The sequence below is a fragment of the Panthera onca genome, chromosome C1 (genome assembly GCF_046562875.1).
Source record: "Panthera onca isolate mPanOnc1 chromosome C1, mPanOnc1 haplotype 2, whole genome shotgun sequence".
Classification (NCBI taxonomy): domain Eukaryota; kingdom Metazoa; phylum Chordata; class Mammalia; order Carnivora; family Felidae; genus Panthera; species Panthera onca.
In genome coordinates this window covers 205,468,833-205,491,737 of record NC_138346.1, presented here as the reverse complement: position 1 = coordinate 205,491,737, position 22,905 = coordinate 205,468,833, and the positions used below count along the sequence as shown (strand labels likewise).

At 58.6% G+C, this 22,905-nt stretch overlaps 1 protein-coding gene across 8 annotated transcripts in view; it reads right to left on the bottom strand.

Moving 5' to 3' along the window:
• Positions 1-22,905, bottom strand: part of HSPG2 (heparan sulfate proteoglycan 2) — a 100,051-nt gene that overhangs the window by 14,713 nt on the left and 62,433 nt on the right. For 5 of the 8 annotated variants that reach the window (XM_060622246.3, XM_060622251.3, XM_060622248.3 and 2 more), the window contains 38 exons: positions 22,284-22,376; positions 21,864-21,944; positions 21,426-21,656; positions 19,140-19,253; positions 18,445-18,572; positions 18,233-18,319; positions 17,190-17,248; positions 16,848-17,015; positions 16,586-16,696; positions 14,573-14,673; positions 14,288-14,468; positions 12,804-12,929; positions 12,511-12,663; positions 12,288-12,430; positions 11,834-11,969; positions 11,599-11,747; positions 11,202-11,352; positions 10,289-10,458; positions 10,058-10,205; positions 9,497-9,648; positions 9,183-9,318; positions 8,935-9,086; positions 7,905-8,040; positions 7,610-7,761; positions 7,040-7,178; positions 6,799-6,950; positions 6,077-6,212; positions 5,807-5,958; positions 5,414-5,552; positions 4,714-4,865; positions 4,334-4,481; positions 2,869-3,020; positions 2,315-2,456; positions 1,826-1,977; positions 1,305-1,446; positions 1,048-1,188; positions 537-671; positions 104-285 (listed from right to left, as the gene is read on the bottom strand). In XM_060622246.3, coding sequence (XP_060478229.3) covers positions 104-285; positions 537-671; positions 1,048-1,188; positions 1,305-1,446; positions 1,826-1,977; positions 2,315-2,456; positions 2,869-3,020; positions 4,334-4,481; positions 4,714-4,865; positions 5,414-5,552; positions 5,807-5,958; positions 6,077-6,212; positions 6,799-6,950; positions 7,040-7,178; positions 7,610-7,761; positions 7,905-8,040; positions 8,935-9,086; positions 9,183-9,318; positions 9,497-9,648; positions 10,058-10,205; positions 10,289-10,458; positions 11,202-11,352; positions 11,599-11,747; positions 11,834-11,969; positions 12,288-12,430; positions 12,511-12,663; positions 12,804-12,929; positions 14,288-14,468; positions 14,573-14,673; positions 16,586-16,696; positions 16,848-17,015; positions 17,190-17,248; positions 18,233-18,319; positions 18,445-18,572; positions 19,140-19,253; positions 21,426-21,656; positions 21,864-21,944; positions 22,284-22,376 — 5,322 coding nt within the window. The remainder of the gene's footprint in view (positions 1-103; positions 286-536; positions 672-1,047; positions 1,189-1,304; positions 1,447-1,825; positions 1,978-2,314; positions 2,457-2,868; positions 3,021-4,333; positions 4,482-4,713; positions 4,866-5,413; positions 5,553-5,806; positions 5,959-6,076; positions 6,213-6,798; positions 6,951-7,039; positions 7,179-7,609; positions 7,762-7,904; positions 8,041-8,934; positions 9,087-9,182; positions 9,319-9,496; positions 9,649-10,057; positions 10,206-10,288; positions 10,459-11,201; positions 11,353-11,598; positions 11,748-11,833; positions 11,970-12,287; positions 12,431-12,510; positions 12,664-12,803; positions 12,930-14,287; positions 14,469-14,572; positions 14,674-16,585; positions 16,697-16,847; positions 17,016-17,189; positions 17,249-18,232; positions 18,320-18,444; positions 18,573-19,139; positions 19,254-21,425; positions 21,657-21,863; positions 21,945-22,283; positions 22,377-22,905) is intronic. The other 3 variants (XM_060622247.3, XM_060622253.3, XM_060622254.3) reach the window with 2 other exon arrangements.

Below are 22,905 nucleotides of genomic sequence, written 5' to 3'. Positions count from 1 at the left end.
CCATTTACTACTCTTTCCTCCGAGCATCTGTTCAAGGATGAGCCCTGACTGGGCCTCAGACCCAGAGATGAAATGGCCCTGGCCAGGGGAAGATTCGCCTCACCTGCAACACCGTATGGCTGTCCACGACCCCATACATCCGCTGTTCTAGGTTGGTGGGGGCGCCAATCCGGGTCCAGTGAGCCGAAGAGCGGGGCTCCCCAGCACTGACACATTCCAGGGTGATGGACTTTCCTACCTTCACCCGCACGGGACCCTCAGGGAGCACAGACACAGTAGGGGGCCCTGCCCAGAGGAAGGACATCACTGTTACTCATGCAGGGCTTTGCCCACCACACGCACTGTCACAGCCCCTGTCTTAGTAGCGGCCAGGTGGGCACTATTCTACACCAACGTGGAGAACAGGAGGCTCCGAGAGGGAGAATGCCTGAGAGGGAGGGGCATTGGCAGAAGCAGAATTTAAACTTAGGAGGTTGTGAGCTCAGAATCAGGGCTAGAAACAGGAAGGCAGAGCCCAGGGGGTAGACACCACTCACCGTGCACACTGAGGTTGACGACACTTTGGGCCACGCCGTAGGCGTTGGAGGCCACGCAGCGGTAAGCACCGTGGTTGCTGGGTCGGGTGCCCACGATGGTGATGATGGAGCCGTTGGGGCTGATGTGGACATTGTCTGTGGGGTCGGCATTGGGCAGGGCACGGTCAGTGAGGTCGTCTTCGTGCCTTGGTGCTGCCAGTGCGCGTAGCTCTGCCCCACTTCCCCGACCCCTCCAGCCTGGGTGTATATGACTCACAGGGTCCCAGGTGGAAGATAGGAGAGTCCTTGGAGACTACCGGGTCCAGCCCCTTCACCATCCAGATGGAGACGGTGAGGCCCCAGAGGGGAGGGGCCTCACCCAGAGCCACACGGTGAGTTTGGTGCCTTTGCCCCACCCGCGATGGTGATCACCACGCCTTTGCACCTGACTCCAGCACGCACACACACACACACACACACACACACACACACACACACACCCGCCCCACCCTGCAGCCCTCCCCGGGCTCACCCTCCAGGTCTTGGTTCCGAGTTTTCCACTCGAGGCTGATGGGGGCTGCCCCGTCATGGATGAGGCACTTGAAGCTGGCATCTTGGCCCTGCTGCACAGTGCTGCTGGGCGGGTCGATAGAGATGACGGGGCTCCTAAGGCCTGGGGGACGAGGCGGGCAGAGGGCTGGGCTCAGGAGGGCCGGGTTGGCTTGACCTCCCTGCCTCAGCTCCACGGTCTCCCCTCCTCCCCCTGCCCGTGGCATCTGCCACACTCACGGTAGGAGGACCCCGCACTGGGTGGGACAGTGACTGTGAAGGAAGCCTCCTGCTCAGGGCCTGAGCCGCCAACCACGCGGCACACGTACTCGCCGGAGTCAGCAGGGGACACGTGGTGGAGCCGCAGCCGGGAGCCGTGGGTCTGTCGGAGCGAGGAGGGCACAGCCATCAGGCCATAGCACTTGGGGCAGGGCAAGTGCCCAGGCCCACTGTACCAGCACCCGAGTTCTCCCTCGGGTCTCAGGAAGCCGGGGCTCCAGCTGGGAGGGGTGAGGGAACTTCATTTACTGGATCCTACATGTCCAACCGACCCAATTTATAGAGGAGAAAGCTGCCTCAGGAAGCAAGTCAGCAGCAGGGCCAGAACGCCCAGGCCCCTCGCTCCCATGCTCTGCTCCCAAAACTACTCTATCCCCCGGGGTGCCAGAGGAGGCTAGGGTTGGCATGAGGTTTGGGGTGCGGAAAGCAAACGCAGGTTGAACGCCGCCTGCCCTGGAATCCTGCCCATCAGGCCCCTGTACCTGGTGCCGGGCGGGGAGGCTGCCCCCACGCTTGTACCATGTGACCTGGGCGTGGGCCTGCCCCGGCACCACGCAGTTCAGGTCCAGGGTCTGTCCTTCGGCCACGTGGGAGGAGGAGGCCTCGATATAGATGGGCTGGGCCAGTCCTGGGGCTGTGGGCACAATGGGCGGGTGAGAAGGGTGAGGCTCCCGGGGATGAAGGCAGGGACTGAAGGTGGTGGCAGTGAATGCCACTAATCCTGCAGGTGCAGTGGCTTGAGTCACCGACAGGACTCAGTGCCACTGACCTAAGAAGGGTCTCCATTCCTTGGGGGAGGACAAGATGCCATGGTGAGGACCCAGGCTGGTCCCCGGTGGCTGTGGGGAGGGGCTGGAGGACATTCACGGAACTGAGAGCCAGAGCCCTGCTGGAAAAGCAGGGAGGAGCAGGGAGAGGAAGGGATTCCCCACGCCTGTGCCCCAGCGTCACCCACTGCTGCTGTCACTCACCGGGAATGGGGCTTGGGCTGGAGGCCTCAATCGTGACTAGAACAGAAGCCTCCAAGGTGCCTGAGCTGCTGGTCACTTGACAGTAGTATTCTCCGGAGTCAGCCGGGGACACCTGATTCAGCCTTAGCAGGGGTCCGTGGACCTGGCCAAGGTCAGGGCAAGGCAAGAGTGAGCTGGGGAGCCAGCAGGTCCCGGTACACGCACCCCAGGACCAACATGTACTATAGCTATGAAGGCTGCTTCCTATGCAAGGCAACCCCAAGACCTTAGACGCTGCAGAGCACGACTTTTCATGGTAGGAGGTGGTCTAGTGTCCTGAGTAACACGTGCCCTTTTGTAATTGCACTAGTGTGCTCGGAGGCTGGCGGTGGCTCTGCTGTGCCCAGCCTATTCTTGACCTCCTGACTCCCAGCGGTCTCCTGCTGCAGTCTTCCCAAAGCCCAGGATGTTGGAACCATTTTCCCTCCTGGCTAGATCGAGGCAGGACTGTTGGGCAGGGGTGGGGTGCGGTGGGGTGAGGAGTGCCCACATCCCACTTCCTCCAGCTCCTGTACCTGGTGCCGGGCAGGAAGGCTGCCCCCGCGCCTGTGCCATGTGACCTGGGCGTGGGCCTGTCCAGGGACTATGCAGTTCAGATCCAGGGTCTGCCCCTCGGCCACATGGGAGGAGGAGGTCTCAATGCGGATGGGTGGGGCTCCGCCTGGGGCTGAGGCACAGGAAGAGGTCAGTGAGCTGGGACTCCCACCCCTTTGCCCTCAACCCCTACTACCCCTGGGTGCCCAGATTTTCAGACCAGAGGCCAGACCACATATTGAGAGGTGGCCTCCATCCATCCCCCCTGCTCCCTTCCCCTCCCACTGCCCATTCCCCGGAGGCCTGGGGCAGCCAGGCTGGCCTGGGGGAAATGGCTCATCACTCTCTTGGCCCCGCCCCAGACAATGGCCCCACTCTCTCCTCTTGTGCTCCTAGCACCATGGGTGGCCAGGGCTCAGGGCCAGGCACCTCCACACAGATCACTCATTTTTCTCAAACTTGAACAATGTGTGGCTAAGAACCCAGGCTCTGAGGCCAGACTGCCCGGGTTCAAAACCCAGCTCTGGGGGCACCTGGGTGGCTCAGTCAGTTAAGCAACCAATTCTTGATATCGCACAGTTCGTGAGATCAAGCCCTGTGTCAGGCTCTGTGCTGACAGCATGGAGCCTGTTTGGGATTCTCCCTCTCTGTCTCTTTCTCTCTGCCCCTCCCCTGCTCATGCGCAGGTGCACGTTCTCTCTCTCTTAAAATAAATAAACTTAAAAACGCACACAGACAACCCAGCCCTGACACTTATTAGCTGTGTGACCTTTGGAAAGCGACTTCATCTCTCTGTGTTTCAGTTTCCCCATCTATAAAAATGAACAGAACAATCATGCCTACCTCAAACAGTTTCTATGAGGATGAAATGAGTTAATGTGTAAACAGAACAGGGCCCAGCACCTAGTTAAGTGCCAGATCATGTTCTTTACTTAGCAATTCATGTTCTGCCATCACATCTGCTATAGCCACATATAACTTGTGCTGTTAATTACTTTACATTTTCTTGTCAATTGATTCACTTAACAAAACCCTTTATATACTTAGCACTGTTGTAGGCAATGATTTCCCCGAAATCGTGACAGGTTTCATGTGTTGCTGTTTTCTCTAATATAAAAGATTTTTGTCGGGGTACCACGCCAGTCTCCCTCACATACCCCCAGAGGTGTAGTTCCAGCCTTTAGGGAACTCGTGTGATTGTCGCAAGAGTTCTGCCATCCCCATGTTACGGATAAGGAAAGGGAAGCACGGTGAGAGTCCCTTGCACAACATCTCAGAGCATGGACAGAGGAGCTGGGACTCAAGCCCACATATGCCAGATTCCCAAGTCTGGTCCTCAGGCACTAGAGATAAATCCCACTTGACCTAGCTCCCAACCTCTGCTTGCTGGTTCCTCTCCCTTCCTCCCTCCTCCAGCCTCCCAGCCCCCACCACAGGGACCCTTACCAGGGACAGGAACAGCACTGGAGCCAGAGGCCTCGATGTTGACCAGGACTGAGGCCTCCAGGGGGCCCGAGCTGCTCACCACCTGGCACACGTACTCGCCCGAGTCAGCCGGGGACACCTGGTACAGCCTCAGCCGTGAGCCATGGGCCTGAGCCGGGGGACAGGGTGGGGAAACAGAGCAGCAGAGTGAGATGGCAGTCGGGAGTCCTGGAAGGCTGGAGGCAAGGTCTGACCTCTGACCTAGGCAGGCACTGTGCTCCACAGAGGCTCCGGACCTCCTTCCTCAGTAGATCTGGGCGGCGGGGGGCGGGCAGAGACTCTGACCAGGGTCCCCCCCATCCAACAACCCTCCCACCATTTCCTGCCCCCAACTCCCATACCTGGTGGTGAGTGGGGAGGCTGCCCCCGCGCTTGTGCCACGTGACCTGGGCGTGGGGCTGGCCAGGGACCACGCAGTTCAGATCCACGGTCTGCCCTTCGGCCACATGGGAGGAAGACGACTCGATTCGGACGGGCATCGTACCGCCAGGGACTGCGGGCACAGAAACAGCAGATTTGGGAACAACTGGGTTGGTAGGAGCCGCAGCCATAAAAATCCCTGTTGCTCAAGGTAATAATAACAGTTAACACCTATTAAGCACCGGGAGCATACCAGGCGCTGTTCCAGGCACTTCGTGTGTGAGAACTCATTTAACTCTTCGCAAAATTCATGAACTCTCTGTGAGAATGGAAACACTCTATCTTCTGTACCATCCAGTACTGTGCTACTAGCCATGTTACGTGTGGCCACTGAGCACTCGAAACACGGTGACCTGAATGGTGAACTTTAACTGTAGCGGCCACCATATTGGACAGCAGCGTGAGGCTGGAATGACGGGCATCCCCGTTTCGCTGATGAGGACACGAAGCTGAGAGAGGAGAGGACTTCACTCAAGTCTCTTAGTGGTGCAGGCAGGATTTGAACCCAGGCGCTTTTCTGCAGAGCCTTTGCCCTGGACTGCCACCCTCAGCCGAGAGCTCTGACCGCTGACTCCCCAGGGAGCACTGTTTTTCGAGTCTCCAGTCCTTTCTCAGACTCACCAGAGGGGCTGCCAGTGCCGGGGGACACTGAGACCACGATGGAGGCCTCCTGGGCATCGATGTTGTTGTTGGCCCGGCACACGTACTCGCCGGAGTCAGCCACAGACATGCGGTGCAGCCGTAGGCGGGAGCCATGGGCCTGGCGGGGAGGGGGAAGGAGGAGGAGAGGAGGAGAGGGGCCAAGAAGTCACCAGCTAGCTCAGGCCTCCTTCCAGGCCTCCCTCGTCAGACTGGCTGAGGCTACCCTCCGTCAACCAAGGGCAAGAGGGAGGGCCGCCCCGGGACTGCCAGCTAGTGCTTCCCTTCCGGTCCTTTGCCCACTGGGACTGTCCCTGCAGTGCCTGCCCCAGCAGGTAGGGGTTCTGGCCTCACTGTCACAGCTCCACTCCATACCTGGTGTTGGGCAGGAAGGCTGCCCCCACGCTTGTACCACGTGATGGTGGCCTGGGGCTGCCCAGCGACCACGCAGTTCAGATCCAAGGTCTGTCCTTCGACCACGGTGGGGGACGAGGACTCGATCTTGATTGGTGGGGAGACACTGGGCACTGGAGACAGAGAAGGACAGACCACACAGCCAGAGTCAGACAACAGCGATGGCTCCAGGGACCGCTCTGCCTCCCCCTGCGCCCGCTTGCCTGGATCCCCTGCCCTGGGCCCTCTCACCATGGGAGGAGCCGCTGCCCTCGATGGTAACAATGAGTGAGGTCTCCTGGGACCCGGCACCGTTACTGACGTGACACACGTACTCGCCAGAGTCCGCAGGTGTCACCTGGGGGATCCGCAGTCGGGAGCCCACGATCTGAGGGGGAACACGTGTCAGTGTCTCCGGGGCCGCTGCCCTGGGCTCCAGGAGCCTCCCTGCCTCGTCTGGGCTGGCCTCCCCCTGGACGTCCTTCAGAACTCCCTCAGCAGCCCTCCTGAGGCTCTAGGCCGGGGTGGACAGTGTCTCTAGCCTCGGACTGTTCTCACCTGTCCCCTGTGCCAAAAGACTGCTGAGGCCATTCCTGGTGAGTCCCCAGTGCCCTGCTGTGGCTTCTATGACACTGCTGTCACAGGGCATGTCCACCCCATTCACTAGCCTGTGAGCCCCCTGAGGGCAGGCGTCTGCCTCACTCCACTTGGAATCCTTGGTGCCAGGTGCAGACTTGGCCCGGAGCTATTCTCAGGGGCATCCAGTGAGTGAGTAAATCATAGAATGTCCTATTGAAATAGGATCCAACTGAGGTCAGTGAGATCTACATATTTTGTCGGCATCGGTCCAGGGCCCATCCAGTAAGAACACTCCATGTTTGCTGAATGACTGAATGAGCGCAGGAAAGGTGTCGAGAACCCCTCCTGAATCCTATCAGCGCCAGTGTTCCCGCCACCACCCAATGCCTCCATACCTGGTGCCGGCTGGGTAGGCTACCTCCACGCTTATACCAGGTGATGGTGTGCGGGGCTTGGCTGGCCACCAGGCAGTTGAGGTCCAGGACATGTCCATTGGCCAGGGAGGCTGAGGAGGACTCGATGCGGACGGGGTATACCACGCCCTGGGCTGGGAGGGTGAGACAGGAGGCAGGGTGTGGGAGCCGCTGAGTTTGGAGTGGCTCCCCCACTGTTTGTTAGGACCCTTGAGACACTCACGGTGGGAGGGGCCAAGGCGCTGCTGGATAGTGACAAGGACTGAGGCTTCTTGGGTGCCCGAGCTGCTGACCACACGGCATATGTACTCCCCAGAGTCGGCTGGGGTCACCTGGGGCAGCCGCAGCCTCGAGCCATGCACCTGGAAGGGCCAGGAGGAAGGCAGGCTCAGGGTCAGGCTGTGGGGCTCACAGCCAGGCTCCTGTTCCCTTCCCTGGCGCCCCTCCCAGGCCAGTCCAGCCAAGTGGACTTGAGAGAAGCTCTTTCTGGAAAAACCACCATTCATGACCCTTCAATTCCCCTGCCCCAACATCGGGACTGGGTCCAATGAGAAGAAGAGAGCAGTCAACATTTGTCAATGTGCTATGGGGCAGGTGAGGTAGGCAGTGTGAGCCCGTTTGACAGAGGAGGAAACTAAAGATCAAGGAAGTCAGATGACTGGCCTAAAGTCACACAGCAGGCAAAGTGGCAGAACAGTGTCTAAACTCAGATATGCCTAAAGTCAAAGCCTGTATACTTTCTTCTGTAGTCATGAGGGGCTTTCAGGCTCCCCCTTAGCTCCCTTCCTCCTACCTGGTGCCGAGCGGGGAGGCTGCCCCCTCGCTTGTGCCACGTGATCTGGGCATGGGCCTGCCCAGCAACCAGGCAGTTCAGATCCAAGGTCTGCCCTTCAGCCACATGGGAGGAGGATGACTCGATCCGGACTGGGGGAGTGACCCCCAGCGCTGGGGACAGAAGGCAGAGGTTCAATCCCTGGCTAAGAGGGGAGGTGAGGTGGATGTGAGTGAAGGTGGGGGGTCTCATGGGATCCTGCCAGTGTCTCCCGCGGCTGGGCCCCTAGCCCTGCCCTACCCCCAGTGCTGCTTACCAGGTACAGAGCCTGCAGGCTCAATGGTCACCAGGACAGAGGCCTCCAGGGGCACCGAGCCACCCACCACGCGGCACACATACTCGCCCGAGTCAACTGGGGACACCTGGTGTAGTCTCAGCAGTGAGCCGTGGGTCTGGTCGGAATGGAGGTGAGCTCAGAGGGGGCTCTCATGGGACCCTTGCACCTATCACCTGCCCCCCTGCCTCACTCTCTGACCTCTGAGTCCTGGCCATCAGCTTTGTCCTGCTTAGGGGAGGCCTCGTCCCAAGGGTAGAGGGTGGTCAGGAGAAGCCAGGGTGAACTGAGCAAACCCTGATACCACCTTCCATCAAGTCTAAGACACATCTTTTTTTTTTTTTTTTTTTTAAAGTAGGCATCACACCCGGCATGGGGTCCAATGTGGGGCTTGAACTCACAACCCTGAGATCAAGACCTGAGCTGATATCAAGTCAGATGCTTAACTGACTGAGCCACCCAGGTGCCCTAACACACTTTTTAATGTTTCTGAAATCAAGACACATTCTACAGTCAATAACTTTACAATGATAAAGGGCAGCTTTTTGTCCTTAGATGTACAAAAACTAATATTCCATCTTGTAATCGATAGCATCCTAAAGTCTATAAAATACAGTAATATTAATCATCGCGAAGGATACTATGGTAACAACAGCTCGGCAATTTCTGTGTGCCAGAGCTCTGAGCACTTGGCACATACGCTAAGTCACTTCATCCTTAAGACAGTTCTGTAGGATAGATACCATTTTACAGATGTTGAAGCTATGGCACAGAGAGTTTAAGTAACTTGCCCAAGGTCATAGGCTAGTAAGTGGGGGAAGCAGCATTCACACCTAGGCTGGCCAGTCCTAGAGTTTGGGCCCTGATCATTGTACTATCTATCCACCTGTGCAATGGGGTCCAAGCCTTCCCCTGTCTCCAAGGAGACTTCAGCCCTCCCCATCCTTGACCTCCACCACCCAGGGCCTCCCTCCTGTCTCCTTCTTGGCCTGTCCATCTTCCAGGCCTGTACCTGGTGCCGGGCAGGGAGGCTGCCCCCACGCTTATGCCACGTGACCTGGGCGTGGGCTTGCCCAGGCACTATGCAGTTCAGATCCAGGGTCTGTCCTTCAGCCACGTGGGAGGAGGAGGACTCGATGCGGATGGGCTGGGTGCTGCCCGGAGCTGGGGGACAGGAGGGTCACCAGTCACTCAGTTCGCTAGGGCTGCCCCGGCCCAGCCCCGTCTTCCATCCCGGCCCAACCTGGTGGTGTCACTCACGGTAGGCAAAGTTGGCCCCCTGGGTCCTGGTTACGGTGACTGTGATAGAGGCCTCCATACCATTGCTGGCCCGGCAAACGTACTCGCCTGCGTCGGCTGGCGAGGCCTGGAAGATGTACAGGCGGGAGCCGCGGACCTGGGCAGCCAGGGCAGGGGTGTGAGAGCGAGGCTTCCCACAGCCTAGCAGACGCCCACCTGCTCTGCTCCTCTGAGCTGGGAACTGCCAGCCGCCCAGCTCAGGGGCCAAGACCCCCTCAACCTACTGCCCAGAGCTCGGCCTGGCCAGCCCCTCCCACCTTTCTGCCCCTGTGTACCTGGTGCCGGGCGGGGAGGCTGCCCCCACGCTTGTACCACGTGACCTGGGCATGGGCCTGCCCTGCCACCACACAGCTCAGATCTAGGGTCTGCCCCTCGGCCACTGTGGGGGATGTGGACTCGATCCTGACAGGGGGGACAGGTCCTGGGGCTGTGGGGAACGAAGCAAAGGTAGCAGATGATCCCCAGCAGAGAGGGCAAGAACGGTCCACCTCAGAGCCACACAGGCCTGGTCTTCTGAGGCCAGGCTCCTATGTTTGGGGGTTGCTGGCCTGGGTTTGGTTCACCTTGAGTGGAGGGCCAGGGCAGGGGCAAGCCTTGCGGAAGGGAGCAAGGAAGTGGGGGAGAACTGGGTAGTTGAGGCTGGGAGAGAGGAGGAAGAGGCTGGAGCAGAAACACGAGGCACTGTGTGGCCAGAGAAAAGTGAGGAAGATGGCGTCTTCCAGCTCCAGCGTGGGGCTCCTCCCCCCCCACCAATGGCAGCAGGAGCCGCTAGGACCTCAGCACCTTGGAAGGCCCTCAGCCCCTTCCGCTTGCCCTGCCCTTGGGCAGTTACTCACCAGGGATGGAGCCCGGAGGGGAGCCGGAGGCCTTGATGTCGACCAGGACGGAGGCCTCCAGGGGCCCAGAGCCAAGGACCACGCGGCATATGTACTCGCCCGAGTCGGCTGGAGACACCTGGTGCAGCCGCAGCAGCGAGCCATGGGTCTGAATGCAAACGGGAGGGTTGGCAGGGGGCCAGAGGGGCCCCATCTACCCCTCCAGAAGGCTGGTCCCGAGGACGGCTGTACCTGGTGCCGGGCGGGGAGGCTGCCCCCACGCCTGTGCCATGTGACCTGCGCGTGGGCCTGCCCGGGCACCACGCAGTTCAGGTCCAGGGTCTGTCCTTCAGCCACGTGAGAGGAGGAGGACTCGATGCGGATGAGCTGGGTGCTGCCCGGAGCTGGGGCTCCTCCAGGAGCTGGCACAGAGGAACTGGTAAGGGGCCGGGGCTCCCGAGCCCCAGTCCTGCAGCCCTGGGGCAGAGCACCCAGGGACATGACCAGGGCCTGGCTTGGGAGGGCAGATGGGAGGCCTTTCTAAGGCTGGGACCATGCTTTTCTACCTCAGCATGGTCAGTCAGGCCCCTCCTTCTGTCACCCTCACCTCCAACTTTGGACTCGAGGCCCATTTGCCCACCCATGACTTCCTGATTAGGATAAGCTGCTATGGCCTACAGGCAACCAGAGCCCTTCAGTGCCCAGGCCAGGCCGAGGGATGCAGACAACAATGTTACAAGTCTCTCCTGGAGAGTGTTTGTCATCTGCTCACACCACAGGGTAGTGGTCTTGTCCCCCTTCCACAGATGAGAAAACTGAGTCCCTAAAATGTGGAATAAATAACCAGTTCAGTGGAATAAATAACCAGTTCAAAGCTGATAAGGGGTAGAGGCATGATTTGAACCCAGGTCAGCCTGACTCCCGACTCAGTGTTTAATCCTGACTCTGCTGCTTCCTGACAAAATCTGAAACAGTATCCTCGTCGTAGGGTCCCAGGTAAGCCAGATCAACCTTATCCCCACCCTTAGTCCCCTCACATCCCCAAAGCCCCCCTAGAGCACCCCCTCTTGTCTGGTTGTCATGGAAGAGACCACCGGCACCTTCCCTGGGATCAGTGGGGAGATCCTAGGGCTTGGCCTCTGCCCGGGCCCACTTGGCTCCTCACCTGGGGTGTAGCCAGGGCCTGGGTGGGTGTTGTGGAAGACAGAGACGACGATGGAGGCCTCCTTGGGGCCTGACTCGTTCTCCACTCGACAGACGTATTCTCCAGAATCAGCTGGAGAAACGTGGGGAAGCCGTAACCGGGAGCCATGCACCTGGGACAGGTTGGGACGCAGGTGTGTGAGGGTAAGGAGGGGCTGCGGTCGCCACTTCCTCTGAGCCTTAGTGAGTCACTCATCAGGCTCTCACTGGCTCCGCTCTGGGCTGCCCCATGACAGAAGCTGGACAGGGGGAGAAATAAGGGCCGGCCGTCGCTCGTGGAGGGCGTCCGGGCCGTGTGAAGCCTCTGCCTAGGAGGATCACTCCCGGGTCCCTCACCACAGGCTCCAGGGCCCTCATACCTGGCTGTGGGGAGGCAGGCTGCCCCCTCGCTTGTACCACGTGATGGAGGTGTGGGCCAGGCCGGCCACCACACAGTTGAGGTCCAGCGTCTGGCCTTCAGTCACCGAAGGCGATGAGGACTCGATCCTGACTGGCGGGGAGCTGGCACCTGGGGGGTACCAGCGGCGGACTGAGTAGGCCTCGGGGAGCCCTGGCTTGCCCTCCCCGCTCCTTTAGTCCCCAGAGGCCCCGCACCTGGAAGGACAACCACTTGGATCCGGGCCTGCGCGGTGCCCGCGGGGCTGCTGGCCACGCAGAGGTAGAAGCCGGCGTCGGCAGCTGTGATGGCCGGGATGAGCAGCGTGGCGATGTCTGTGCGCTCGGACCGGGCCTGCCGCACGGGGGGAAGGGTCAGCCGCCCGAGGGGGCGAGGCAGCCTGGCAAGGGCTAGCCAGCGAGGATGGGGGAAGGGGGCAGAAAGGGTAGTTGGACACGAGGGAGGGCAGAGCCAGGCGGCTGGCTAAGCAAGAGGCCAACAGCCGCTACCTGCCCGGGTGCGCCGCACAGGACGTCTGAGCAGGCCGCCGTTTCGGAAGTGAAGGAAACCGGAAGGGGGAGAAGACTTGGTAGGAAGGGGAGACGGGAAAGGAAGGCGGTAGGTGCCGTGACCCTGTTGAGCCCGCGGGCCGGCCCAGACAGAGTTCCTCACCTGTGGGGGGAGGCTGCCCCCTTCCTTCCTCCAGGTGATGGTGGCGCTGGGCACCCCTGCGGCCCTGCAGTACAGCCTGACGGTGCGACCTTCGTGTACCTGAGTCCTCTCTGGGCTCACCTGGACCCTGGGCCCGCTGCCCCCTGCACACAGAGGCCTGTGAGGACATCTCTCTGGACTGCCCGCGGGCTCCCAAGCACCACCCTCAGCCGTGTCCCCTCACCATGCACGTGGAGCACGGCCCTGGCCACGTGCTGCCCGGCACTGTTAAGGGCACGACACAGGTACTGGGCTTGATCCGAGGGCTCGACGGCTGGCAGGCGCAGGATGCCGCCGTGGATCTGTGCCTTCTGAGGGAGCTGGCCGCCAGGGCCCCCTGACGGAAAGCGGTGGCATCAGCACCCACCGGGCACCGCCAGGCCCTGTGGGTGGTAGGTCCCACAGCCTGGAGTCCCGCCCCTGGCCCCCCACATCCAGGGGAGGGAGGCCCTGCCGTCAGTCCTGCCACGGCTTCACCTGTCCACTCGAGGGTGGGCGTGGGGTTCCCAGTGGCACTGCAGCGGAACTCGGCCAGCTGTCCGGGCTGCACGGTGAGCTGCGGCGGATGGATGGAGACCACGGGGGCGGACGGGGTGCCCGAGGCTGAAGGGGGAGGAAGAAGCAGTATGTGGTCAGGGTGAGGAGCGCCCCCTTGCTGTTGGTCCCTGTTCTACTCCAGCCCCTCATGGCCATGTGTTCCCAGAGGCCAGAGGGAGATTTGAAAATGTCCCCGGGTGCCAGGGGCGTCTGGGTGGCTCAGATGGTTAAGCATCTAACTTTGGCTCTGGTCACGATCTCACGGTTCGTGAATTCGAGCCCCGCGTCGGGCTCTGTGCTGACAGCACAGAGCCTGGAGCCTGCGTCCGATTCTGTGTCTCCCTCTCTCCCTGCCCCTCCCCCATTCACACTCTGTTCCTCTCGCTCTCAAAAATAAACAGACATTAAAAAAATACTTTTAAAAATGTCCATGGTTCTTGATACTTCCCCATTTAAGGCCTGTTGGTGGCTCCCCAGGGCTTTCCGAATAAAATCCGAACTCCTTGCTGTGCTGTGATCCACCTCTGCCCACAGCTTCACGTTCTTTACCTACCCCCTTCCCACAGCTCCAGCCACGCTAACCCTGCCGATCCTCAAACACATCAACATGCTCCTGCTGCAGGGCCTTTGCACGTGTCGGTTCCTTTGCCGAGAACACCCTCTGCCAGCTCTTCAAGTGGCTGAACACATCCTCTTCCTTCAGCTTTCAGCCCAGACGTCACCTCCCCACGGAGGCCCTCCCTGACCACGCCATGGAAAGTAGCCAGCCTTCACCTACCTCACTGTCTGTTCCTATCCCGGTCCTCATCACCGTGTGAAATTCCGTTGTTTGTTCATTTGTTCCCATGCTTACTTTTTTTTATTTTATCTTAACTTGTTTTATTTTTTATTTTTTTAAATTTACATCCGAGTTAGTTAGCATATAGTGCAACAATGATTTCAGGAGTAGGTTCCTTAATGCCCCCTCCCCATTTAGCCCATCCCTCCTCCCACAACCCCTCCAGCAACCCTCTGTTTGTTCTCTATATTTAAAAGTCTCTTCTGTTTTGTCCCCCTCCCTTTTTTACATTATTTTTGTTTCCCTTCCCTTATGTTCATCTGTTTTGTCTCTTAAAGTCCTCATATGAGTGAAGTCCTATGATTTTTGTCTTTCTCTGACTAACTTCACTTAGCACGATCCCCTCCAGTTCCAGCCACGTAGGTGCAAATGGTGTTCCCATGCTTATTGTCTCCCTATTAGAACACGTGGTGCAGGAGGCCAGAGCCCCTGTTTGTCCTCCCCCCCATTTCTTCAGAGTCTAGTCAGGCCCAGGCACACAGACCGTTCACAAACCGTCAGCTGAATGAAGAAATGGTCGCCAGTCCCGGTGGGCACGGGGGAAGGCCGTGGGTGGGCGGGCCAGGTGTGGAAGTGAATGGTGTACCTTGCACGTGCAGTGTGGCTGTGCCCTGGTCCATGGCGAACATGTTGGAGCCAGTGCAGACGTAGGTGCCCGCGTCGCTCGGCTGTACGTTGCGAATGGTCAGGATGCCGTTGAAATCCATGGCTCGGGCTGGCAGTTTCCCATTGTGCAGGCGGGTCCAAACCAGGGTGTAAGCGGGAGACTGCAGGCGGGGTAAGGAGGGTGGGATGGCGGTCAGAGGCGAACTTCAGAGACACTAGAAGCCAGAGCTGCCCTCCCCTGATGTCCGCGCACGGCTCTGCCCACCTTGCTCTTGGCTGTGCAGATGAAGGTGACATCAGCCCCGGGGCGCACGCTCTGGCTCCGCTGCTCCTCCACGGTCACCGTGATGGGCTTGCTTGGAGCCTCTGTGGTGACAGGAGGCACCCCCTGAGCCAGGTGCTGGCCAGGCCCCGTCCTGGGGCCACTTTCTCTCTCTCTCCATCGTCCTGTCTGGGTGTCACTTCCTTCCCAGGCTAGCTTAGATTCCACTGCGTGCCCTGGTGCCTCCCTCCCTCACGCTGGCTCAACCCCACGGCTTCTTCCTGCTGGCACCGAGAGCCACAGGCTGCAATCAAAGAGCATCACGCTGCCACGAGTCCACCTGGCGTCCATTCATGGTCACAGACCACGAAATTGCCCTTAACACTTTGCACTTCACTCCACTGGGCTTCTCTGTCTGGTTTGGGTCTCCATCCTCCCCAACAGTTTCACACCTCCCAGCCTCTCCACCCACCCGCACCCCACTTCCGTTTCCACAGCCGAGGGCTTCAGCTCACGCTTGCTGAAGAAATCGAGACTACCAGTCAGGACTTTGCCCATCTTCCCAAATCCACCCACCTGCCCTCCCTCCTTCCTGGTCTCACAGGACGAGACCCTTCCCCCACAACCCATCACCGCAGCCCTGCCCTGCCCTGCCCCACCCCTCCCAAGGACTTCCTCCCAGGGCCGTGCATTAGCTTGCTACATCAGTCCCTCCTCTCCCTCTGCACGGATCATTCTACTCCACAGACAAATGTGTTCTAGAATTTTCTACCTTCAAAAACACCCCCTTGACCTTATACTCCCCCCAGCTATTGCTACATGTATCGGCCTTCCTTCAGAGCCAAGACTCTTTATTTATTTATTTTAAGGAGGCTCCGCATCCAACGTGGGGCTCGAACTCATGACCCTGAGATTAAGAGTCACGTGCTCTACCAACTGAGCCAGGCAGCCACCCTAGAGCCAAGACTTTTGAAAGAGCTGTCTGTCCTTGCTGTCTACGCCTGGCCTTCCCCTCCATTCTTTGCCTCTCTCCAGTCTGGTTTCTACCCCTTCTCTCCACTGTATGGCTCTCATCAAAGATGATGACCTCCACGGGTCCCTTCTCTGCCCGTATCTGACTACCCCGGGGCATGTGGTGAGGCCAACCACTCCTTCCAGGAAGCCCCCTCCCCACATGACCCCCAACACACCTGCTCTCCTGCTCTCCTCCTATCTCAATGGCTGTCCTCACTTAGTCCCTCATGCTGTCTTCCCTCTTCACCTTGACATGTTCAAGCTGGAGCTACAGACTCGTGATGCCCCCTGACCTGTGTGTAGCAGGTGCTGTGGGTGCCCCGCCCGCATCCCCTTCCCCTGTCACTTCAGAGCCCGCCTGCCTGACTTCTGCCAGCCGCCGCATTTCTGTGCCTGAGGTCCTTCTCGGGCCACTGGGGACTGCCGTGCCTGCGCCCGAGGTGGTATATAACGCAGGGGCCCTGGTGATCCTAGAGCACAGGCCTCAATCAACTGGCCCTGGGATGGGGGACTCCGAGGTGCACATTTTAATCTAGAGTTTCCCAGAATTTCTTTGGCTGCGGTGAACAACTGTCCCCGGTGGGAATGTGCTCGGTAACACGCCCTCTATGGGATGTCTTCTCTTTCCTGCCTCACTTCACTTCCTACAGAAACCGCTGGCATGAAAATCCTCATCCCAGACTCAGCTTCAGGGGTGGGGGTTCCCAATGAAAACACCCGCCTGCTGAGCCTGCTCACCTCGGTAAATGGCGCCTCATTTGCCTGCCTGCTGGGGTCCAGACCCGTGGGCATTATTTTAGCCTTTCTTTCTCTCTCAGTGACCACAATCAAGACCTGCCAATTTTGCCTCTAAAACTAGCCTTGACCCCACTATCTCTCCATCTCCGTGGCCAGCATCCCCGTGCCCCACCACCCTCTCCAGCGGAGGGACGTGCCCACTGCCTGCGTCCACAGTCCAGCCCAGCACAGACGGGCTGGGGACGGAGTGGAGCAGGGACTCACCAGTGACCAGCAGCTCTGCCCGGCTGGTATTGGCGCGATGGAGATTACGACAGGTGCAGATATAGACGCCAGCATCTGATGGCTGGACGCTAGGGAAGTGGAGCTCAGAGCCTGGTGGGAAGCGGACAGGAGCTCGTCAGCGCAGATGCACCCCGTCTCCCACCCGGCCCTGCGTGTAAGGACAGGATTGCAGCAAACAGGCCTGTGATTCCCCTCCCTCTGGGGTGGCTCATGGGGCTGAGGGGCCCGGGGTCATGGGTACCTTGATGTCGCTGCTGGGTGCTGCTAGGCAAGGGACGCCCATCCTCACGAGACCAGTAAAAGTAGTGGGGTGGGCTCCCACTGACCTGGCACCACAGGGAGTGGGAGCCACCTTGGGGTACTACGCTCCGAGCCGGATGCACCTGGACCACCAGTGGGGCTGCATCTGCTGGAGGAACGACAGGAGAGGCCATTCAGGCAGGAGCTCCCAGCATGCAGCACTGTCTCAGGTATCTCTGTCTTCCCAAACCCTGGTGTGCCCTGCCCCCCGGATGTAGTGACTCTCAAACTCCCTAGGCTCACTGCCTTCTCCATCACCCTGACCCGCCACGATCCCACTTACCTTGGGGCAGGCACCGGCCCCCCCGCACATTGGGGTTACCCACGTAGCCTGGGGCACATCTGTAAGGAGGAACAGACCAGCTCTGTCAGGACCCAGGCCCCAGGGGACTCGGTGCCTCATGGTGGACTTGCGGAGCCAGAAGTCCAGCGGGGGTGGGCTCAGTGCGGGGTGAGGAGGCTCACAACTCTGGAAGGCCTTTGGAGACCAAAGAGGCCTCAACACGGCCTCACGGAGCTAAGAACGGCGATGTTAGCAGATTGGACAACGGGGGTAATAAGGTCTTTAGTCTCCAGGGAAACATTCATTCAACAAGCATTTATTAAGCAACTACTACGTTAGCTTGTGGAATCGTGACAGTGAGCATGACGCAGCTCTCGCCCTTACAGACCTGGCTTGTCGGGAAACCAACGAGGAACTACGTAAACGAGAGGGACGCACATGAGGGGCACTAACCCAGGCCTGAGAGTCAAGAAGCTCCCCAGAGGACCGCACTGCTGGCTTGTTATATTCCCTTGGAGCGGATTGTACTCTAGAGAACTCACCACTCTTCATAATTATGTGTTTGTACGATTACTTGCTGCCCCGTCTCCCATGACAGGTGGTAGACTCCCTAAGGGCTGAGACTGAATCTGTTTCGTTCACCCCTTTATCTCCAACACCTTGGCGCACCACATGGCGCACAGTAGGTGCTCAAGGAAAACGTGCTGAAGGAGCGAATGAAGCTGAGCTTTGAAGGCTAAACAGGAGTCAGCGAGAAAGGGGAGGTTTGGGGGTGAAGAATGTTCCATGTAGAGGGAACAGCGTGTGCAAAGACCAGAACGTCAAGAAGTCAAGAGGTTAGGCCCGGCTATGGTAGATTCGGGTGTTAAAAGGGGAACGAGCTTGGGCTTGGCCCAAGGGCAACGGGGAATCTGGGAAGGGTTTTGGGCAGGGGAAAGATGTGATCCTGGCAGAGACCTTTCTGAGCAACACCCCCCCCGGACTCTCACCTAGGAGTCTGCCATATGCCCCCTTCCTCCCCCCCATCCTGTTTGCAAACTTACTGCTCACAGTACTGGCCAGTGTAGCCAGGTTCACAGGCTGTGCATCGGTACCCGCCAGCTCCCAGGCTCTCACAGGTGCGGGAGAACCTGGGATGGGGGAGGCAGAGGTCAGGCCGGGGGACGCCCACCCTCCACCCGGTGCCCTCCACTTCTGCAGTGCCCTCCACTCCCAAGTGGGACTTCTTCCTTGGGCCCCGAACGGGGACACCCACATGTTCTCCGGGTTGGTCAGGGGGCAGGCACAGGGCTGGCAGTCCTCAGGTGTCCCGGCAGTAGCATCTCCATAATAGCCAGGGGCACACAGCTCACAGAATTCCCCAGCGGCGTTGTGCTGGCAGTGCTGTGGGGCACAAGGATGTCAGCCACCCGCCATTTGGCAAAATCTACCCCAAACTGTACGGTTTTGTAATCCCTTGAGCTGGAAATTCTGTATCTGTGAGCCTATCTTAAATAATTGTAGAAGGGGCGTCTGGGTGGCTCCGTTGGGTAAGCATCCGACTCTTGATTCCGGCTCAGGTCATGATCTCATGATTTGTAGGTTCGAGACCTGAATGGGGCTCTGAGCTGACTGTATGGAGTCTGCTTGGGATTCTCTCTCTCCCTCGCTCTCTCTGTTCCTCCCCCACTGGCACGCGCTCTCTCTCTCTCTCTCTCTCTCTCTCTCTCCCCAAACCAATAAACTTAATAAAAAGAGAAGGATGTTATTCTACCGTTCTGGCCATCCCACAATGCCTACAGTGCCCACTGCTGGTTCAGGCACTTTGTCCCACAGTCCGTGCCCTGCCACCTTGCCCCTGGACCTAGGCCCACCTTACCAAGCCCACCTCTCCCTGCCTCCCAGGCAGCCCCGGTGCCCCACCCAGGCCCCGAGAAATTGACCCCTGACCCTGCCCTGTTTGCGTCTTACCGAGCAGGCCCCGGTCTCTGGGTGGCACAGGTCTGAGTGGCCGTTGCATTCACACAGCTCACAGTGGCCGAGGTAGAGCCCACTGCCAGTGCGTGTATAGCCTGGGGCACAGTCCTGGGGAGAGAGGAGGGCTGGTTTCTATCTCTAAAGTGGTCCCATCTGGAGCCAATAGACCAGAACCCTCTCTCTCCAGCCTCTCTCCACAATCTAGACTCCCACTGGCTCTTGGTTGGGAAATCCCAGGCCCGGCCCTCCTCCCCAGCATCCTCTCTTGGAACCTTCCTCCCTGTCTTTGTGCTCAGTTTCTCAATACTGTGGAAGCTGGGACAGTGTCTGTCCCCATCCTGCCTGGCATCTCCAGCCACTCTGAATTTACTGAAATCATAGTTCACCCTTAATGGAGGAGAACGCTTCTCCATTTCCCATTTTCGTTCCTGAAAATTCTTCTGGTAGGGTCTCTATTGAAAAACTGAATTCCTAGACGGAAAAACAAGGTTCAGGAGACCCAGATTTGGAATGAGCCCTTGGAGATCTTTACAACTACCTCACAGTCACTAAATAAAGTGAAAGAGGCAGGCATCTCACACACAATCGAGGATGTTTTTACACATTCTGAGTGAGTAATCATGGGTTTGGAAAACAAAGAGTTTCTATTCACTACCCCTCCTTTGAAACTTCTCCAGGCCCCTCCTGCCCCCCAACCATTTCAAAGGGATGTTTACAAATCTGTTTTGCTTCACTGCAGAAAGCGCGCACACAGGATTATTCTGCCCTCCCCAGGGCTTCTCCTTCAAAATGTGTTATTAAATTTGATAACTTCAAAGGAGGTGAAGTTCATGTGTTTGGATTTGAAAGTCTGTGGCCATAGCAAAGGTGCACGGATGTAAAATTGCGGAGATGTGCACTTTGCACAGGGGAGTTCCTGCATCTGGGTGCTGGCTGTTCCCACACTTGACCTCCCTGCCGCCCACCTGGCATTGCAGCTCTGCCCCCTCCCCTTCCTTCATCCTCCCCCTTCCTCAGTTCCAAGTTCGTCCAGTGTTGACTGGCGGCCTGCCAACGTGTCTGGAGACTCAGTGGTGGACAGTCAGCTCAGGCGCTGCCCTCAGGGAGTTCACGGTCTCCAGCCAAACCCTCCGGATGCTCTTGGGTTCTCTGCAACGGCCAGCCCTCTGTTCCACCCCCAGTGCCCTCCCTGTAAATAGGGGTCCCCGTCTCTCCCCGACCTGTCTCATTCACCAGGGCAGAGAGGACTTTTCCTGACGCCCAGCGCAGACCACAACACTCCCTTCACGGCTTGGCATTCCCTACTGAGCAGAACCTCGTTCCAGGCCTAAGGAAGTGGCCCCTGCCCCCTCAGCTTTCCGGGGTGACCCTTCTGCATCATGGGCTATTTCCCCATACAGTCCTCCTTGTGAGCTGCCCAGAATCCTACCCTGCTCCGCGCTGTTTACCTCTCCGAGGCATTTCTATGTTCTGCTTTGGCCCAGAAAAATACGTGTATCCGTATTGCCTCCCTGTCTCTAGGGGGCACCCTGGGAGCACGAGCTGGGTCTTAGTCTTGGGAGACCATAGTTGTATCCCCTTGGGAAAGCCACTTAGCCTTCAGAGCCTCTATTAAAAAAAATCTGTTAGGGGTGCCTGGGTGGCTCAGTCGGTTAAGCCTCCAACTTCGACTTTGGCTCAGGTTATGATCTCACAGTTCATGAGTTCGAGCCCCACATCAGGCTCTGTGCTAACAGCTCAGAGCCTGGAACCTGCTTCGGATTCTTTATCTCCCTCTCTCTCTGCCCCTCCCCTGCTCACACTTAGTGTCTCCCTCTCTCAAAAGTAAATAAATATTTTTTAAAAATCTGTTAAGAGGGGATAATTACACATCTTTCACGGGTGTTAGGAAGAATAAATCAGATACTGCACAGTACATTAAAGTTATGGCAGGGGCAACTGGGTAGCTCTGTTGGGCATGCGACTCCTGATTTTGCCTCAGGTCACGATCTCACGGTTCATGAGTTCAAATCTGTGTAGGGCTCCAGGCCGGCAGTGTGGAGTCTGCTTGGGATTCTTTCTTTCCCTTTCTCTCTGACCCTCCCCCACGCTCTCTCTCTCTCTCTCTCTCTCTCTCTCAAAATAAACTTAAAAAAAAAAAAAGAAAGTTGCTATTCAGATGCAAGAAAGGCTTTTAAAAAATTAAAGTTACGGCAGTAATGACAGGCCATGGACATGGCAGTTGAACAGCTTGCTGACCAGCTGTACCAGAGCAGATGTGTCTGGGCTGGCCACACTCACCTGGCATGACAAGCCAACGTAGCCCGGGGGACAGCGGCATTCCTCCACCTCCATGGCCCGGGGTCCCTCTGAGGGCCCAGGCTGGGCGACCTCCAGGCTGACGGAGCTGATGCTGGCTGCCCGTGGCATGGAGGAGAACGTGGCCCGGACCAGGAGCTCATCCAGGTCGGCCAGCGCCATCAGGAGGTGCTCGCGCGTGGCCGGCTGCCCATCAGGCCGGCGCCAGAATTCCTGGGTGGGGGGACAACAGCAAGTGTGGGTGAGGGGTGTGAGGCCCCGTGTGCTAGTCCTGCAGCACCGCTACCCCAGCCCCTGGCCTCCAGGCACTGGCCGAGGACCGTGAGGTGAGGATGGGGGATGGGCAGGGGAAGCACCGTCGAGGCCAGGCTCCAGAGCAGGGTGGGTAGTGGGGGAGGGTCAGACACAGTGTGATCTCACCTCTCGGAAAATGATCTCGAAGCTCTTCCTCTCTGGGCCCTGCAGCGCCGGCTGGGAGGCCACCAGCATGATGTTGTTGCCCTGGAGAGACACCGGCAGGATTGGGAGGGGAATCAAGGGGCCCTCGGGGACAGAGGAGTCCTCCACCAGTCCCGGCCTCTCTGTGACACCAGCCTCCAGTCTCTGATTGCCCAGGCTCATGTGCCCAAAGGAATCAGGTCCACGCTCACTGCCTCTTTCTCAGCAGCTGGGCCTCTGCCTGGCTAGTGTCTAACCTGACTGGGTGGGGGGCCATGGGCCTCGGGACCCCAGCTCGTGCCAGGCCAGCTGAGCCCTGCGCCGATAGGACAAGGACACCGAGGGTGGCTGCTGGTTTCCACCCTCCCCTTCTGCCCGCCCAGCTGGAAGTCACGTGCTCACCGTGATCTGGACGTCAGGGTCAGAGAGCGGACTGCCATGAGCCCCCGCCGTGTAGGAAAGGGTATATCGCAGCTTCCCGCCATAGGCTGCCACCTGCAAAGAGGCAAGCCCTGCAGTCACGGCCCGACTCTGCCTTCCTCCACGGTGCGTGTGACCCTACCGGTGAGTGGGCGGAGCTTCTCAAGGCTTTTCTGTACCCGCGCTGTCCCCTCCGTTCAACCGGAGGCCAGTGCGCTTGGCCCCTGGTTGCCAAGGAGACAGGCACCTGTCAGTTCCTTTGTTGTCTTGGACCTGCTGGTGGTGACCCTGAGCAGCCTTGACAGCTCAGCAAACAAGCTTCAAGTCCCTTTCCCTTTGAAGAAATTTCCCATAAAGTAGACAGGGGTACTGACGGTGATCATCACGAGCCCCAGAAGGTTTACAAGTTCCCGGCCGTGGGGGTAGGGCTGAGGGTGCGCCTTCAGAGGCCTTGTCCCTTGGGCAGGTGGTTTTTGTCTGCTTAGAATCCATTTCCCTGGTTTTTTGCAAACTACGGCCCTGGTTTCCTTTAAAGGAAACTATGTCCTACGTGCGGGCCAGGTGGTTTGAGGACAGACGTGAGCCAGGTCTGGCCAATGTGCAT